The sequence below is a fragment of the Alosa pseudoharengus genome, unplaced genomic scaffold, assembly GCF_046254945.1.
Source record: "Alosa pseudoharengus isolate Yale_2024_CS ecotype anadromous, Long Island Sound unplaced genomic scaffold, YU_APseudo_1.1 YU_APseudo_1.1_scf_3, whole genome shotgun sequence".
Classification (NCBI taxonomy): domain Eukaryota; kingdom Metazoa; phylum Chordata; class Actinopteri; order Clupeiformes; family Clupeidae; genus Alosa; species Alosa pseudoharengus.
The window spans coordinates 17,837,074-17,857,589 of NW_027468718.1; the positions used below are offsets into that span (position 1 = coordinate 17,837,074).

General features: G+C 39.9%; 1 protein-coding gene across 1 annotated transcript in view; it reads left to right on the forward strand.

Annotated features, from left to right (window-relative positions):
• The first annotated feature begins 580 nt into the window (after nucleotides 1-580).
• LOC143100336 (zinc-binding protein A33-like) overlaps nucleotides 581-20,516 on the forward strand; it is a 33,963-nt gene continuing 14,027 nt past the window's right edge. The window contains exons 1-2 of the mRNA XM_076263408.1: nucleotides 581-779; nucleotides 1,036-1,524. Of these exons, the coding sequence (XP_076119523.1) occupies nucleotides 1,141-1,524 (384 nt within the window). The 5' untranslated portion in view covers nucleotides 581-779; nucleotides 1,036-1,140. The remainder of the gene's footprint in view (nucleotides 780-1,035; nucleotides 1,525-20,516) is intronic.

The window sequence follows — 20,516 nt, forward strand, 5'->3', positions numbered from 1 at the left end:
GTGTTTGTGTGTGTGTGTGTGTGTGTAGCTACGCTAGCAGTGGTCATAATTACTGTAATGGTATAGAGGATTTGAGAAGCAGCTGAATATTGATACACACATTGACTGACATTTCTCCTTTTGTATGGAATTAATGTATTAAAATGTATTCATTTTTTTGCATTTTTAGAATTGATTAACTGCAAATATGCTTGGAATGTTCCTTATTTGTTTTATTTTGGAACCCAGTTGTTAACCCTTTGCGTGGAGATTTGTGTGAATAAGAGTATTTTTGTTCATTCAATCAGATAAAACTATGAAGGGTAATGATAAATAAATTGAGTCTGAACGTTTATGTGGCTTGTCTGAAAATTACCTATTCCTCTTTACAGAAATGAGGAAGTGATTGCCAGTCAGCATTATACTGCACACTTGTGATTGAAGCTAGAATTGTTGTACTGTTGCATGTGAATCTGAAAGTAAAAAAAAATGAAGTGACATTTTTTTGGTCAGCCTGTCAGCATTACTGTATACTTGTGGTTTCAGTTTACTGTTACGTGTCTTAACTCACATACACTGTAGCGTGTCATGGAGCTGATCTGTGTGCATTTAAACCCTGCACCCAAACGTTTATACTTTTGACTGCTCTTTCCTCAGTCTGGGTTTTGACCCTGGTCTTTAGTAAAGAAGTAGCCTCCACTAACTTGACCGGGCCTTTGGGAAATATTCACTGAAAGGAGACACACGAAATTAACAAATGTTTCTGGGATGAGAAGTTTTTTTTTTATATGAAGGGGCAGGTAAATGCGGTTTTATTTCTGCTTTCTACTTAGTCCTGTTTGACAACATAGAAATGTGTGTTTGACAGAATATGTTTGATAATTCAAAAAGGAAAATGTTGTACAGTTGTAATACTGAAAAAACAAAAATGGTTTGGTTTGTTTCAAAACTAAGCTAACTGGTGAATGAATCTCACCCTACAAACTGAAATTGAATTGTTGTTTGGTTTTACTTGACATATTCTCTCTTGACCACTTCTGTTTGTTAATTTTGTAGGTTTAAGGGATCAACTGAGTCAGGGCTATTCTTTTGGACATCACACAATTTGCCAAACTCCTGGAAGTGACCGTTCAACATCAATACATTATCACCAAAGAAGAAATGGAGGAAGATCTTCACTGTCCTGTGTGCTGTGACATCTTCAAAGATCCGGTCATCCTAATCTGCACTCACAGTTTTTGTAAAGCCTGTCTGCAGAAGTGCTGGGATCTGAAAGGGTTCAGAGAATGTCCAATCTGCAGGGATAAGTCAACACAAAACAAACCTGTACAGAATCGCATTTTAAAGGACCTTTGTGATGCTTTTTTGAAGATGAGAACTCCAAAAGCTTCAGTAGGGTCTGAGGCTCTCTGTCATCTGCACGGTGAGAAACTCCATCTCTTCTGTCAGGAGGATCAACAGCTTGTGTGTTTGGTGTGTCGAGATGCTGAGATACACAATAATCACAAATTTAGTCCCCTATGTGATGTGGCATCTGAATACAAGGTAAGAGTAATTCAGTAACACTTTATAATAACCTTCGCTTATAAATGGCAATCAGTCCATTAAACTTCAGTAAATAGTTATTTAATTGTTAACAAACAGTTACTTAGTTATTTAACAGCTAATATTTAAAGTACTGTGTAGTTTATTATTATACAGTAGTAAGCACAATAGTACGGAAGAGTATGACCCCTTCTTAAATATGTCATCTAGCATATGGTAGCCTACAATCCTAGCTTGAAAATTGGGAAATCTTTCTATTGGAAAGAATGAGCACAAAGAGGCATTTTAACTCTAGACAACCTCTGTGAAGGAAAAGATCTCAAAATTTTCAAATGATTTACAGGCGGCATTCTACTTGGAAAAAAAATATTACTGGCGAATGGCGATACATACAAATTTATAGTCTCATAAGGCAGTGGTTCTTAATTTGTCTGGCTTTGGAACCCACAATTTCCCATGTTCATCAAGTTGCAACCCATATTTTTTTTTAGCGTTCAAGACAACAGATATGGTGAGTTACATGCCAAGACACGCACAGTGCCTATAGGGCTATTTGTTTGGAACATGCTGAACATGTCAACTCTTGATGTCACCTTTCAAAGTAGGCTACTCAACAGCAGGGGCGGACTGGGACTAAAAATCGTCCGTGGCATATTTGGCCCAAGCGGCCCTCAAATCGGTCGGGCACACCTAATTAAATACACAATCTTTGCATTACCCTTAAATATGCATATTTTCAACTGTCATGGAGCACTGAAAGTGATGTAGGCCTCATCACTCTGACCGATCAGAGATAGCCATAGAGCACATGATCTCCATATTGAAGTGGGCTATACAAGCAATTATTAAAGAAGAGTTTCTGCTTGAATTCAAAGTATCATTTCAAATGATTCAATAGGCTACATTTAAACTATGCTCAATTGGCAGCAGCACCAAACAATTACTGAAACCTACAGTATGTGTAAATAGCTAAATTACCTAGATTGTCGTAGACATTAATGTAATTTATACCAGTTATCACTGTAGGACAACTGAAACAACACAAAATAAACAGGGCTGTTGCTGGAAATATTTGTATTCCTGTAGGCTATAGCCTACTACCTACCTACATTGCTGGTACATTTTGGAACAGTATAGCTACATGAACTAATTAGACAGGGCAAAACCCAGAACGATCTGATTAAGGTCACTACCAAACATTTCTCAATTGATTCTATAGTACTTTTTCGCATAGAATCCATTTCTGCTTGGGACATTTTTATATCACTCATAGTTAATGAGATAATTTGCATATTTGAATACATTAGCGAATATAAATGCATAATAAAGAAATGTATTGATAATATGGCTGTAAGTAGATAGGTTAATGGCTTTAGGCCCAAATAATATTCAAATTGTATCAAATATAACAAATTATCATACAAAAGTATGTTTTTAGATAGGATATTGCAGTTACATTATGCAAATTAGGTATTTTTTTACCTTTTTCATTCATGTGCGACTTCACCTTTACAAGAACATCACGGCAAAGCAATTATGGATGTTTTTGCTTAATTAGTGTAAATATACACTGTGCATTATTTTGTGAGAGCTAATTTGCATATGGGTAGCATTTTATCAACTAATTTGCATGCGAGGATGGGTCTGTAAAGAAATAGATTCTAGTTTTGAGGCTGTATTGTAACTGATCTTCCCTTGCAGTTGTCCACTGATTTTAGTAACTAGATGTACCGCAGAGCGGTACAAAATATGACCACCGCCCAGTCCAGCACATTTTTTCCACAAAAAGAAATCACGCTGAAAGGCCTATATGATTCTAACTGTCTCACTAAATTGCATTATCCACACTCACTTCTCACTGGTATCTGCTAGACAACAAGTACCAAAACATGATTAGTTCATAGATTTCACATGTGAAATACATTTTATACAACCCCACCTCCATCTTGCCTGTTCATAATTATGAGAAATTCTTGATTGTTTGTGTTATGTTTATGTTATGTGTGTGGGTGTGAGTGTGTGTGTGTGTGTGTGTGTGTGTGTGTGTGTGTGTGTGTGCGTACCTGCGTATGTGCCTGTGCATGGAAGCGTACATATGTCTACTGTGTGAGTATGTGTCATGATTACTGTGAATGTGTGTGTGTGTGTGTATCTGTTTGTGCACATGTGTGCACATGAACTGGGTTAACATGACCCCTGGAGGCAAATATACGGAAAAAATGGTCATCCTAGGCCCTACAGTTCTCAAGATATTCACAGAGAACTGTGTCTGGCCTACCCTCCTTTCGGGGGGTCCAGTCCAGCGGGGGGGCTACAGATCAAAACGAAAAATGACAGTTCCATGCTATCCATGTGAGGGTACATGCCCACCAAGTTTTGTGTACCCCGGTCTTTCAGTGTCCCGGGAATCCTTGTTGGTGTACGTCACTAAATGTACACATAAATTGTTTTATTGTAAGGCCCCCCATGAACGAAAGTACACAAAACTTGGCATGCATTCGGAGGGTGTAATAATGATCCTACACTTTCAATTTCGTGCAGTTTTGACCATGTCAGCCAGAGATATTGTGATGAAAACACCTAATTTTTTGCTTTTTAATTTTTAACTAGGTGGCGCTATACATGAAATAAGTGGTAATGGGATGGGTTGACATGGCCCCTTGAGATCAACATACAAAAAAAAGGTGGACCTCCTAGGCCCTACGGTTCTCGAGATATTCACAGAAAACTGTCTCCGGCCACCTACAGGCCAGTTGGTGTATAGTAACATAAATTAATTTATTGTGTGGCCCCCCATGAACGGAATTCCACGAAACTTGGCGTGCATTCAGAGGGTGTCATAATGATCCTACACTTCCAATTTCGTGCAGTTTTGACTATGTTAGGTCACAGATACCTGCAATTACAACACCTCATTTTTACTTTTTTGTGTTTAACTAGGTGGCGCTATACATGAAATGAGTGGTTATGGAATGGGTTGACATGGCCCCTTGAGATCAACATACAAAAAAAAAATGGTCCTCCTAAACCTTACGGTTCTCGAGATATTCACAGAAAACTGTGTCTGCCCTACCCTCCTTTCGGGGGGTGCAGTCCAGCGGGGGGGCTACAGATCAAAACGAAAAACGATGGTTCCATGCTATCCATATGGGGTTACATGCCCACCAAGTTTCGTCTACCCCGGTCTTTCAGTGTCCCGGGAATCATTGACAGAAATTTGGACATGCGAAAAAGAAGAAAAAAAAAAAAAAAAAAAAAAAAAAATCTGACTAAACCTATATGACCGCCGCTTCGCTGCGCGGCGGTCATAATAATACATTGTATATAGAAATAGTATACCGTAATATTAAAATAAAAAAAGAAAACATTTTACTATTCAATGTGAATTGATAATAAACATTAATTTCTACGAAATGTACCTTTCAACCAGTATTTCCATCAGCATAATTTGTTAGCTATCAAATCAAGACTGGTATGTCCGGCTAACGTAACATTTGCATTGTAGGAAGCAATGGTTTACATGTCAAAGAAATCTTATGACAATTTAAAGGTTTTTGGTCATATTTTCAGTGCACTGTGACTTTGTACACTGGCGCTTGTTTCATTCCTATTTTGCATTCGAGCAGAATACAGCGTAATTTTCCCTCCACAGACTCACATCGGTAAATTAGGGAATGAACTTGCACTCCCGGGGGCGGTTCAGAGAAAAGAGGAGGCGTGTTCCGGCGCAAACGTTCCCTGGTGCTATTTTGCCGTTTCAGAAAACAATTCTGCCACAGACCAGGAAAAACCTAGTCTAAAGTCAGTGGTGCGTTTTTCAGATGCTATTTTAAGGGCACATGCTTGGCAATAATGTAGCATGTGCACAATTTGGTTAAGATGTGCTTGCTCATAATTTTTCTATTGCACTGTGAGGTGGAGTACATCTTGGGACATACTTTGCGTTTTGCATTTGATAGGCTACTTGTGTTTCCGATCTTTAAGATAGGGCCCTAAGTCTTCTTTTGAGTGGACAATCATTTGATGTGTTTGTTGTGGATGTATACTACCATGGAAGCTGCTACCTGTCACTTGCCTTCCCCTACAGCTGCTCAGAGACTACACCAGACAGAGAAGAAATGGAAAAATTGAAATATTGGTCTATATTTTGGTGATCTAAAATGCATGGTCACTGGCAAATAGCTTAAACAAATTTCGGGGGTTTGTCCAGTCCACATTGGGGGTGGTTTTGTTATCAAACGTTGGTGCCTAGAGCAAAAAGGTTGGTCTTATGTTTCTTAATCAGTCATGGGTGTGGTTTGGATGTAACATCCTTTAAACCAATGAAAACTAGATGTACCGCAGAGCGGTACAAAATATGACCGCCGCCCAGTCCAGCACATTTTTTCCACAAAAAGAAATCACGCTGAAAGGCCTATATGATTCTAACTGTCTCACTAAATTGCATTATCCACACTCAATTCTCACTGGTATCTGCTAGACAACAAGTACCAAAACATGATTAGTTCATAGATTTCACATGTAAAATTCATTTTATACAACCCCACCTCCATCTTGCCTGTTCATAATTATGAGAAATTCTTGATTGTTTGTGTTATGTTTATGTTATGTGTGTGGGTGTGTGTGTGTGTGTGTGTGTGTGTGCGTGCCTGCGTATGTGCCTGTGCATGGAAGCGTACATATGTCTACTGTGTGAGTATGTGTCATACGCAGTGCCGGCCCAAGCCTTTTGGGGGCCCTAAGCAGAATTTGATTTGGGGGCCCCCTCCCACAACGCAGTCACCTGTGCTTGGTGATAATTGACAACTTCACACTATAATGTCATATTATAAATTAATACAGTGAGGTTATGTATTAATACAGCGACTGATTATGAACTACTGTCCCCCTGGACACAGATGCATAAGGACCCTCTCCCCCTACCCTCTTTGTGCAAATGTGGGTACAAACGGGTGTGTGTGTGTGTGGGGGGGGGGGGGAGGGTTAGATGTGATTTCCTGTATTCTGGTGCATTTTTGGGATGGTCAGCTGGAGAAGGGCAGTACCTAAATTTGTTCAGATTCATAGCCTTTTGCTTTTTGACTTATTGGTAGTGAATTCACACAACTACTTGGGGTTCAGGGTCCCTTGACCTCTTGGGCTCGGTAGGCTCATTCAGTAATCCATCCTTGCTCACATGCCAAAAATGTTTTGGGGCTCCAATCTAGACTTCTGGCCCCATGTGCTTGGTAAACCAATGTATTAATATAGTTGTTATTTACACCAACCCTGTCACCTTTTAATCTTAGAGGGTACTAAAATCACAGATTTATTTGAAACATTCATATTCAAAGTGAAGCACTAAGGGTGGTTTACTGAAGTTGAATTGACAAATAACAAAATACAACAGCATTTGTATTTGTTGTAAACAAGTACATCAGTTTTTCAACTACAAAATAAAAACAAAATAGACAAACATTAATAATCAAAAATAAAATGTCCCAAAAAATAGATAATTATTCCTACTTCGTTCCTGGTTTTTAGGCATCTGCAACTCTGCAGTGGACGAATCTGCAATGATTAAATAAATACATAAATAAAAATAAAAAAAACCGATGTTAAATGTGTCGTGTCATATTAACAGGCTATGTAACCATTTGCCATCAAGAAAACCTCACCTTCTGGTAGGTAGAGTTAGGTAGAGGTAGAGATGTGCTCCAAAGGACTTCAACAGTGTCTCTGAAAAAAAAAAAATATTGCATAAGTGCATAGTTGATCGAGCAGAATGAGTTTATTTTGCTATCATTACTTACACTCAAATAACAAGCAATTCCACATGTAACAATTCATATTCTATTGGCAAATGAGGCATACTCAAAAGAGTATACTTAATTGCAGTATGGTGAACGCTTAACATGGTGATCTACTGCAGCCTAAATATTAGGGTAGCACCGCTACATCACTTGCCACTATCTTAATCAAATGTAAATTTATTTTCATCACAGAAGTCTCCCCACCCAACATGGTATATTTTCTCAAACACTACCATCTCTCTCCAAAGATCTTAGAGCAGAGCGGACGTACTGTTCCATCTTTGCCTATGAAGCTGGAACGTTACCGATGCCCAGAGTCGCGCTAGTCAGTGGGTTGGGTTGGGACTGGGAGCCTGGGCTTAGTCTGTTGTTGCTATCAGACTTACCACTATGTCACATATTATAGAGCAGTAATAAACTATCAACACTTTCAGGTGCGAAATCAGAAACAATCCCTCTGTGGTAAATGTGCCTTCAGCTACGTTTTCATGTAGCTACTGTAGTGCTAATGTCCACTTCAGTCAGCTAGCTAACTTTAATTTACGACATAATAAGCCCACCTAGAGCTAGGGTACATGCTTGATTGAACATCCAAAACAATCCCAATATCCTTGACATCTGAAATACATCTAGATAAATATATATTAATGGGAGACATTTCTCTGTTGATGGCGGAGATTTAGCTCTGGTGATGGCTTATATTAGATCATGACAGCTAGCTAGCTACCTCAAGCACAAAACATACTGTAAATAATCATGCAAAACATACCTGTATCTTGCTCGTTTTTCTCCTCCTCTGTCATTTTCTTCGTTCTGTTTTCGGCACCAGAGGGATACGTCCTTTTTTGTGACTTGTCTGAACATTACCGTCTCTTCCGATTGTTGAACTTGATGCAGTGTCTGCACGAATTGTATATGCACCCGAGGTGTCTACTTTATGCGCGTGACTCAAAGGCTGGCAGACACAGTAGCAGTAGGCAGGGATATTAATCATGAAATCATAATTTTCTTGATTTGAATGATAATTGTTTCATTTATTCATTCATTGATGTCACTTGTTTACGTTATTTATTATGTAAAAAAAAAAAAAAGAAACTCGATTGGGGGCCCCCTGGTGGCCAGGAGGCCCCAAGCAGCCGCTTAGTTCGCTTATGCCTCGGGCCGGCCCTGGTCATACGTATGATTACTGTGAATGTGTGTGTGTGTGTGTATCTGTTTGTGCACATGTGTGCACATGAACTGGGTTAACATGACCCCTGGAGGCAAATATACGGAAAAAATGGTCATCCTAGGCCCTACAGTTCTCAAGATATTCACAGAGAACTGTGTCTGGCCTACCCTCCTTTCGGGGGGTCCAGTCCAGCGGGGGGGCTACAGATCAAAACGAAAAACGATGGTTCCATGCTATCCATATGGGGTTACATGCCCACCAAGTTTCGTCTACCCCGGTCTTTCAGTGTCCCGGGAATCATTGACAGAAATTTGGACATGCGAGAAAAAAAAAAAAAAAAAAAAAAATCTGACTAAACCTATATGACCGCCGCTTCGCTGCGCGGCGGTCATAATTACATCTGTCATTCCCTTTAACAGCAAGCAGTGCAACTTCAAACAGCGCATCGGTATTTTGATAGTCAGCGGCGCAGTTGAAGGAATCTGCTTGCACGCAAGACCGTATGGAACAGGTATTTCACTAAACCATGCTTTACTAAAACCTAGCAGAGTATAGCCTACACACATCTGCATTCGTCTATTATTTGAACTCATTGGCAAAGTGAAACTAACTTCACCGTGGTGTCATAGTCAAAGACAAAACAGATATACACAGTTAATTACTTTCACTATTGACTGACAATGGGTTACCATCGAAAAACATAGCCTGAAAAAAGCAACACTTACCCCAACTAGATGTACCGCAGAGCGGTACAAAATATGACCGCCGCCCAGTCCAGCACATTTTTTCCACAAAAATAAATCACGCTGAAAGGCCTATATGATTCTAACTGTCTCACTAAATTGCATTATCCACACGTACTCAATTCTCACTGATATCTGCTAGACAACAAGTACCAAAACATGATTAGTTCATAGATTTCACATGTAAAATTCATTTTATACAACCCCACCTCCATCTTGCCTGTTCATAATTCTGAGAAATTCTTGAATTGTGTGCATGTGTGCATGTTCATGTTTATGTTGTGTGTGTGTGTGTGTGTGCGTGTGCGCTTGTGTGTGTGCCTGCGTATGTGCCTGTGCAAGCGTACATATGTCTACTGTGTGAGTATGTGTCATACGTATGATTACTGTGAATGTATGTGTGTGTGTGTGTATCTGTTTGTGCACATGTGTGTACATGAAATGGGTTAACATGACCCCTGGAGGCAAACATACAAAAAAAAATGGTCCTCCTAAACCCTACGGTTCTCGAGATATTCACAGAAAACTGTGTCTGCCCTACCCTCCTTTCGGGGGGTCCAGTCCAGCGGGGGGGCCACAGATCAAAACGAAAAACGACGGTTCCATGCTATCCATGTGGGGTTACATGCCCACCAAGTTTTGTGTACCCCGGTTTTTCAGTGTCCCGGGAATCATTGTTGGTGTACGTCACTAAATGTACACATAAATTATTTTATTGTAAGGCCCCCCATGAACGAAAGTACACAAAACTTGGCATGCATTCGGAGGGTGTCATAATGATCCTACACTTTTAATTTCGTGCAGTTTTGACCTTGTCAGCCAGAGATATTGTGATGAAAACACCTAATTTTTTGCTTTTTATTTTTTAACTAGGTGGCGCTATACATGAAATAATTGGTAATGGGATGGGTTGACATGCCCCGTTAAGACCAACATACATAAAAAAGGTGGACCTCCTAGGCCCTACGGTTCTCGAGATATTCACAGAAAACTGTCTCCGGCCACCTACAGGCCAGTTGGTGTATAGTAACATAAATTAATTTATTGTGTGGCCCCCCATGAACGGAATTCCACAAAATTTGGCGTACATACAGAGGGTGTCATAATGATCATACACTTCCAATTTCGTGCAGTTTTGACTATGTTAGGTCACAGATACCTTCAATTACAACACCTCATTTTTACTTTTTTGTGTTTAACTAGGTGGCGCTATACATGAAATGAGTGGTTATGGAATGGGTTGACATGGCCCCTTGAGATCAACATACAAAAAAAAAATGGTCCTCCTAAACCCTACGGTTCTCGAGATATTCACAGAAAACTGTGTCTGCCCTACCCTCCTTTCGGGGGGTCCAGTCCAGCGGGGGGGCTACAGATCAAAACGAAAAACGATGGTTCCATGCTATCCATGTGGGGTTACATGCCCACCACGTTTCGTGAACCCCGGTCTTTCAGTGTCCCGGGACTCATTGACAGAAATTTGGGCATGCGAAAAAGAAAAAAAAAAAAAAAGAAAAAAAATCTGACTAAACCTATATGACCGCCGCTTCGCTGCGCGGCGGTCATAATAATGTTCAAATGACTGAACAAAAAACCAAAAGGACATTTAAAGGACATTTATCCTGCAGAGGAGTTGCTGCTTACATCTCGTGACAGTGCGTCTTCAGCTGTGCTCCATATGCGCCTCACTAAAGACCAGTTTTTTCTTGGTCAGTGGTGCAATGCTTTTTAGATAGTTTACGATAGCGATTTTTAGATCTTGCGCCAGGCCACACCTTAAGTTGTTAATTGCCACACCCCTGAGCGCATTGTTCAATAAAAGAGATGCACATGGCAAAAAACTTGAGTGTACAATCAGAATAAGCTTTGCGTCGTGATAACAACACGCTTTGTGCCGCGCTTTTGATCGTTATGTTAGAGCCCATAATGTTACTGAGGACGTTCTGAAATTGATCGAAAGGAAAGTGAAGGATATGGAAGCTTATCTGATGAAAGATTTGCCGGACGACATTGAACATTTGATCACTGAAAAAATGGGTTGCAAAAGCTTGCTATGTGCTTACTATGAGTCTGCATTGTCATTTTTGTGTATTATTTATGTAAATTTACTAATATAAACATGACCAGAATTTATACTGCAGATAACTTTACACCTGAAAGAGATAGAATATTCTTTAACTAATCATAAAATGTCACCGAAACATAAGTGGAACAATCCATACCCTTTATTTCTGCTAATTAGTCAAAATATGCAAAATAGCTCATTAACTATGCATGATATAAAAAATTGGATATTTACTATTACTGTATACTATTTCTATAAGCGTTTTACTATTACTAAATTAATTGGACAACTGGAGGGTAAGATCAGTTACAACACAGTGTGAAAACAATATTTGTAACAATACAAATATTTCTTCACAGACCCATTCTTGCATGCAAATTAGTCAACAAAATGATACCCATATGCAAATTAGCTCTCACAAAATAATGCAAAGAGTGTATATTTGCACTAATTAAGTAAAAACATTCATAATTGCTTTGCCATCATGTTCTTGCAAAGGTGAAGTGGCACATGAACAAAAATGGTTAAAAAAATATAATTTGCATAATGCAACTGCAATATCCCATCTAAAAACATACTTTTGTATGCTCATGTGTTATATTTGATACAATTTGAATATTATTTGCCCATTAACCTATCTACTTACAGCCATATTATCAATACATTTCTTTATTATGCATTTATATTCACTAACGTATTAAAATATGCAAATTATCTCATTAACTATGCGTGATATAAAAATGTCCCAAGCAGAAATGGATTCGATCAATCTGACCGACAATTAACGTTGATTTTTGCTGTCCGGGTTTGCAAATCATTAATTTAGAAAATTTACAACCTAGCAACCAGCATAGCAACCACCACAACTAACCTAGCAACAGCCTAGCAACCACCTCAAGTACCCTAGCAACAGCCTAGCAACCATATCAAATACCCTAGCAACAGCCTAGCAACCACTTCCACAGTTACAACCTAGCCAACCAGCATAGCAACCACAACAACTAACCTAGCAACAGCCTAGCAACCACCTCAAGTACCCTAGCAACAGCATAGCAACCACCATAACTACCCTAGCAGCAGCCTAGCAACCACCTCAAGTACCCTAGCAACCGCCTAGAACCCATGTCAAATACCCTAGCAACATCCTAGCAACCATGTCAAATACCCAGGCAACAGCACCACAATGTCAACCTAGCAACCACCATAACAACCAACAGGAATACCCAAGCAACCAGCATAGTAACCACTTAATTTGGCATAACATGCATTTTTTGCATTTTCATGCACTGTATTTCCTTCAGGAAATGCTTTTCTAGTCATTCTTCTTCTTCTAAACCAATAAATACTGCTTCAACCGTTTAACGTAGAAACTTCATTCAAGCTATGTTACGTAGGTCTTACTTAGGACATGTGGGCTTTGTATTTTTCATCTTTGTAACTTTTATACTTTTTAAACTATTAATTAAAAACTATTCAAAATAGACCCATAGACTTAACATTTGGCTGATGACATCACAATACGGCCATTAAGCAATTAGAATCCTGGGCCAGGTGGCCAGGCCACCTATCCTGGCCTCTGCCTGTCTACGTACTTTCGCACGATTTCTTTTCCCTACAGTACTCCGTCTGGAATAGGTTCATTCGCCCTCGTTTACTTCGGAGGTTGGGCAGCCAAACCAACCAGCGAACAGAGGGCGTCCCTGAGAGCGATTACGTTACCCAGGCATGGTGTTTCAATTACTACGTCCCCGCCCCCGAAGCAGACCGCTTGGAATACATCAACGTAGGGAGCGAAAAGGGCTTATGAAATCTTTGAGCAAATGTGAATAAAAGGGGCAAATAAGGTCGGTGTGAGTTATTTTCTAGTTTAGCCTATTAACAGGAGTGTCACAAACAAAGTCACAGTCGAGTAGGATGTTATATCGTCAGTAGAGCTGTCAAAATAACTGATTCATTTCGATTAATTAATTTGAGAAAAAATAACTGATTAAAATAACGCAGATTAATCGATTCCGTATGACCTTTGACCCCGAGCCGTTGTAGTCAGTAACCATTAGACTGTAAAAAGAAGGAGAGAAAAGAAAATGTGCTGCCTAGATCATTGATTGGAACATTTACTTTTAAAAAACGGCCTGATGGTGTTGATTTAAATAAAGTCCTCTGCAATGTCTGCAGCAAGGAATTTGCATATCACTGGAGTTCATCAACTCTAAAGTCGCACATCAATGCAAAGGAATAGTGTTGACATTGAGGAGAGTGTTCATTTATTTTGTTTGTGTCCCCTAGGTTATATCTGGGGCCTGAAATACCTTGTATATGAAAAAAAAACTTCTTCCCGAAGCACTTTTAAATTTATTTTCTCAGCATATTAGGTCATATTATAGATTATTATGGCCATTATTAAAATAATAATAAAAGAGTTTTGATGTCACTAATGCTGATTATTCAATGATTCATTTGAATTTAAATATTTAAAATACTTTCACAGCAAATATTATATATGTGATTCATGTAGATTAATTAATCACAGAGTATGTAATTAATTAGATTAATTTTTTTAATCGATTGACAGCCCTAATCGTCAGCTAAACTTTGGTCATAGATTTTGTAACTTGAAATAGGCTACGAGGCTACATGGTCGCGTCAAAATCGCTATTTTTCAAACACTAAGAAGGCTCGACATAACATGAAACTTTGATCGAAGCATCATCAGTGTCTCTACGTATGAACTCGAGCATTGAGAACATTGTTAGTGTACGTTTGCTGATAAGATGCACGCTTGCTTGTTATGGGCATGATGCAGAGAAACTTCTCTGTATGACGAAACGCCGGTTGTTAGTGATTGGTTCAAAGCGGTTCAAATGAACTCCAATGATTTTAAACCTCAAACTGTGCCCTCCCACCCGGAAATAAACGTACGCCTATGGATCTAGGCCAGACTCTCTGCGAAGTCAGAGAGTCTGGTTTCCAGGCTACAGGCCACCTGCACCAACTGTCAGTTTCTCAGGCTTAAGTATACAGGGGCCTCAATACAGAAACTTCCTAACTCTGAAATCCTATCTTATCTCAGTTTAGGATGCAGGGTTTCCCGCAGGAAATGTGTTAGTCAAGGTGGCAGGTCGTAGGTCGGGGGGGCTGGTATCGGTTGCCGTCCGACCGGGGTCGGGGGTTATGGTGTCGGTCTGACCGGTGGGGGGGTGGGGGTGCTGGCGTCTTGTTTGTGCGATACACTACAGACTCTGTACATTTAACAATTATTTATTAAACACTACATATTAAATAAATAACCAGCTTCTCAAAATAACAGTTAACAGTTAATAACACCAAATCCTATACAACAGTATACAATATTTGTGTAATTTGTGCAATTTTAACAAAGACTATTACAAACTATAGAACAAGTGCAAAAGAAAGTGCAAAACAACAAAATGTGCAAATGTGATCATCAGTCACTACTTATGGCAGAGCTGACAACTAGCATGTTACAAGCCATCCTCCTTGGCTTTAAAAAGATCATTTCAAGGGCCCTTTGGTAATTGCACTGTTTTACTATTGGACCATTAATGCTTATCTTCATGCAGGCTGTCAGTCTGTTTCCCTGCAGCCTGTTCCGCAAGTCTGTCCTGATCTATACACCGAGAGTGAATGAAGTTTAGATTATTATGGATAATGTAATATGGATGGAATTTGAGCGCGGAGCGCTTTTTAATTTAGAGGCCGGAGTGGCCGCTCTGTTCCGCTCAGATACCGCTCACACCACGAGTCTGAGGCATGCCCAACTGTCTTCCTAATAGTGTTGTCACGATACCAAAATTAATGTTTCGATACCGATACCAAGTCAAGAATTGCGATTTCGATACTTCTTCGATACTTTTTAAAAAATGTATTTGATTTGGGGGCCCCACCACCTTGACATCATCATCAGTAATATTGAATATGGGACATTCCAGAATTAGAGCAAAAAAACATAATGTCATAAAGCAAAACATAATAATCTGCTGGGGAAAAGTGGTTTAATTTAGCAATTTGAAAACTATTCTAAAACTATAACTATTTTTAAACTATTACACTTAGGCATATCTTTAATGTGGTGTGTAGGTCTAATTAAAGGAACACGGCACCCAAAATCAGTAGTGATATATGTTCTTACCGTAACTTTCACGAGTTGAGTCGTACCTCTCCCGCGTCGGTAGGTGCACTCAAACGCTCTGTCGCGCGGCGCGAATGTGTTAGCATGTTGCTATGCTAGCGGGCTCTGCCGTGGCCGTAGAGAGAGGCACATAGCAGTATTCAAACACCTCCACGTTTTACCTACTTAAATACAGTTGCACAAGTAGTTGATGAAAAATGTTAGGGCACACAACATGAAACGTGACGATTTTCCAAGCGAATAAACATGAGAACTACGATGTGTGGCGCAATAGCACTTGGGAGTACTTCGACCTAGCGTGGTAATATTATTAACACCTAATTGTAGATCCTATCCACCACAGAGTTTAGAATCCATGCTGGATCGACCCTCAGCCTCTCCCTCCCCTCTGAGCGAGAGAGGCACACACACTAGAGGTGGTGGCTGGTTGTTTTAATGTAGGCTATATGGGTGATGCAGCGCTGCTGACGTGAGGCTAGAAAGCCCTTGCCTGTTCTAGAAAGACTGATCTAATGCAGCAAATATATTAAAAGGCAAAAGTCGTACATTGGCTAGGCCTATCCCCAGAATATCAGCAGCAAACTCAGTCTCTGTCGCGCAAAACAGTCTCCAAATAAAACGCACATCGGCCTGTTGCCTATTCTGCCAGCTTGTGACAATATATCGTCCAAAATGCTTGATTGCATTGCATTCTCCACATTTTTAGCTACATTTTCATGTACCACATCAGCATTTCTGTTCAGTGAATCTTTTGTAAATTGCTTTACAATTACCGTCGGGCCCTTGTCAGCAGACTTCGGCTTGCCTCTTGCCATATTCACTCCTTGTCTTCCGATGTCATTTCTGAGTCATCTACAGATGTTCACCTCCCTAAATAGAACCAACTTCAACCTGTGTTATATCCTAGATGAGACTGCCTGGGTTATTTTGTTTAGATATTAGCCTATATATAAAACACATAATTGTAGCCTACCATTCAGGGAATAGGCATTTAAAAGAGAGACAGAGAGTGATATGACTAAGAAATGACATCGGGCGATGGCAGTGCGAGATGTTCAGAACGTAAGAGCTAAAACTTCTACAAACTCACTAACATCCACAGCGGAAAAAGAAGGTAAGAAAAATAGTCGGAAAACTTAGATGTGTAAGGCAAGCAAGCAAGTTTGGCGGTTGTTACTAAAAATGTGAACATGCACGTTGCATTGTTGTGCGGTGGACTTTCAGAATGAATGGAGTCGGAGTTTCTTTAATATCGAGGCGTCATATTTGTCCGATGGCCTGCTATAAAATTAATTGCGATGTCTGTCTGAAAAAGACGCGCTCGTGCAGTCAAAATGAATGGGAGTCTTCAGAACAGGCTTGTCAGTCAACCTGACATAACAGTGTGTAAAGTAGCCTATAATGTGAATGACTTGTTATTTTATCAAGGATTTCTTTCTTTTTGCAAAAAATAAAGTACAATAGGCATTAATTAGTAGGCCAGGAGCATGCTGAAGTTATGTGGCAAATTGCGTTTTTTATTACAATGATAAAATTGTAAAAGGACGTGACCGAAGCTGAGGCAAGCCAGGCAATAGGCCTATAGGCCCGACGGTAATTGTAAAGCAATTTACAAAAGATTCCCTGAACAAAAATGCTGATGTGGTACATGAAAATGTAGCTAAAAATGTGGAGAATGCAATGCAATCAAGCATTTTGGACGATATATTGTCACAAGCTGGCAGAATAGGCAACAGGCCGATGTGCGTTTTATTTGGAGACTGTTTTGCGCGACAGAGACTGAGTTTGCTGCTGATATTCTGGGGATAGGCCTAGCCAATGTACGACTTTTGCCTTTTAATATATTTGCTGCATTAGATCAGTCTTTCTAGAACAGGCAAGGGCTTTCTAGCCTCACGTCAGCAGCGCTGCATCACCCATATAGCCTACATTAAAACAACCAGCCACCACCTCTAGTGTGTGTGCCTCTCTCGCTCAGAGGGGAGGGAGAGGCTGAGGGTCGATCCAGCATGGATTCTAAACTCTGTGGTGGATAGGATCTACAATTAGGTGTTAATAATATTACCACGCTAGGTCGAAGTACTCCCAAGTGCTATTGCGCCACACATCGTAGTTCTCATGTTTATTCGCTTGGAAAATCGTCACGTTTCATGTTGTGTGCCCTAACATTTTTCATCAACTACTTGTGCAACTGTATTTAAGTAGGTAAAACATGGAGGTGTTTGAATACTGCTATGTGCCTCTCTCTACGGCCACGGCAGAGCCCGCTAGCATAGCAACATGCTAACACATTCGCGCCGCGCGACAGAGCGTTTGAGTGCACCTACCGACGCGGGAGAGGTACGACTCAACTCGTGAAAGTTACGGTAAGAACATATATCACTACTGATTTTGGGTGGCGTGTTCCTTTAAGTGCACATTGGTGATGTGTAGGTGTAATTGAGTGCCTGTCACTTTAAGAGATACGTGAGAGTAATTGACCTTGACTCACGGTTTTAGTCTAGTGAATAAAAGTTGCACATAGCGCATAAGGATATGTGGATGCAATTAATTATGTTTTGTATGTCATTAGATAAAATAAATGTTCAAAAAATGTACAAGTCAAAGAAAATCTGGGATCATAGAAGAGATAAGTGTCTTGCAATGTTCATTAATGATTTTAGCAAGCACTATTGTCAAACGTGACCTGAGCTAGCGGGATAGTTAGCAAGGATCTCTCTTCAGATGTAAAAGTTTGCGATGGTTGCTTAGCCTATTTCTAAATTACATTTAACCCAAATAGTAGGCCTAAATGACCAAAATCCCACAGCCTAGGTAGGTTAGCAACACAAACTTGAGAGATGCAAGTGAGCAAATCAACTTGATATTAGCCTATTATTATGTGTTACCATAGCATCACTTGAACTAGCAGCCATGTCTCGCTGTTTACAGCTGCGCTTACGTGTGTGTGAGGAGAAAAGACACATAGGCAATAGACAATAGGCATCGTGACATTTTTAATTTTAGGGTATTGCGATACTTTTGTAGTATCAGTGCACCGTGCAACACTACAGTACTTCCTAATAAAACCAAGACCGTTAAATTTCAAAGATATTGGCCATATAGCCTAAGTTTGTTGATGGGGATGGAGTTAGCTAAATAATTTAGAAAGCATATAGGCGTAGGCACGGATGGGCCTGGACGGGCCGTCTATTGTCAGTCTTGCGCGTCCGATTGAGGGGCTTTCCTTTGTTTACGCTCACCATCTTAAAAAGACGCGCAAGTCAACACTGTGCTGAGTGCAGGTGGCTGTTTACTCGGCCGCTCCTCCGGTCAAATTCACGTCAGGTCAATTTCGCTCCCCGGTCCCAAAGAACTAAGAGCAACGGCAATATATTTCACTCAGAACATTTATTTTAAAAGACATTGATAGCAACATTGATACATTGAACAACAAACAAGCTTGGCAACGTTAATACACATAAGCCTAAAACTAAAGGGATCAGTCGGGATTAATTGGCAAAAGAATACAGGCAGCAAAGTTTTACTTTAGCCCTCTACTTGATATGAATCATATTCAAATTGCTCACGTTTTTCTTTGCTCATGTTTCCGCAAATTGTGTCCTCTTAGATTCCAAAATGAATCTTTACTCACTGGAACAGTGTCACCACCACATGGTTATTCTTGCTCTACATTGTTAGTATCTAGTTGTTTTGTAGGAATAGTACACTGACTTATCAGTTTCCTTTCTAACAGTAGCGTAGCCAGAAATGTTCAAATGGGTGGGCACAGAAAAAACGGGTGGGCAAAGCGAATTTGATTGAACATAAGAGAGGCCTAAATTAGATACACCATGTTATAGGCATGTTATATTTATGACATAAAACAGGAATTTATTGAACGCATTTGATCACAGCTCACAAATTAAACAGAAACATTTTCAACTGGAGCAAAACAATGCATGAATGTAGCCTAGCTTCTGCGCGTCATATGAAACACAATTGAGACAATAAATTGACCATATTGGACAACTGCAAAGCCTTATCATAGGCATGTTACATTCATGACATGAAAAGTGGAACTTATAGAACGAAAATGACAAATTACGCAGTCGGCTAAACATTTTAAACTTGCGCCAAACAGATGAACCCAGCATCGGTGCGTCGCATAAATTAAAACACAAATTGAAGCAACAACTTGATCATTGGACAATCCTACCACAAAACCTTTCCATAGGCCTGCAACGTTTATGACATAAAAAGTGGAATATGAACGCATTTCATCACACCTGTCATTTAAACGGAGCTGTGGCTGTTTGCGATTTGACTGATTCTTTTTACGACATAGTTAAGGCGGCAGGCTTGTTTTGCCAAGGTGGCCGCCTTGACTGCAAAGTGCTGCGGGAAACCCTGAATTAACAGTGTATTTCTCCCCCATAGACTTGAATCGGGGCTCTGATGTCATAATAGAGCCAGCTGTGCTCGTTAAGAAGTTCTCAGAGCAGTTCCCAGGCTAATCAGAACACTGGCACAGGTGTCACCTGTGAGGAATCCAACTGTCTCAGCTTCTAAGCATACAATCTGGCTCTCCGTGAACTACACATCCTGTTAAAGTGTTTCCTGTGTGTCAAAATAAAAGTCCCAGCCATATTTCATGCATTCAGCATTATATCTCCAGAACGGCTTGACATACATGACATTCAAATTTGGTATGAGTGTTTTGTATGTACGTATGCATTTGACCTTCAACCTGTTGGAGGTTGAAGGTCAAATGTCAAGGTCAAAAACACCTTGAGTGTGATACAATTCCGTGGAAATGCATGGATTCCAGTTGCTTCCAGTAGCAGCAACTGGAATCCATGCATTTCCACTGAATTATTTTTGGAATCTAATCCCTTATCATATCTGTTCATTCGTACTCGTCGCTCAACTTATCGTGACTAAATTCAAGATGGCGGTGAACGGTAAACTTCATGAAGGTACTGTCTGTATAAATCGTCTTGTAAATAAACTACCAGTGCTTTTTCAAAGTTCTCAATGTCTCGTTTTAAATGTCTACTTTGAGCCTCGTAAATGGTGTAAAACAGTAATT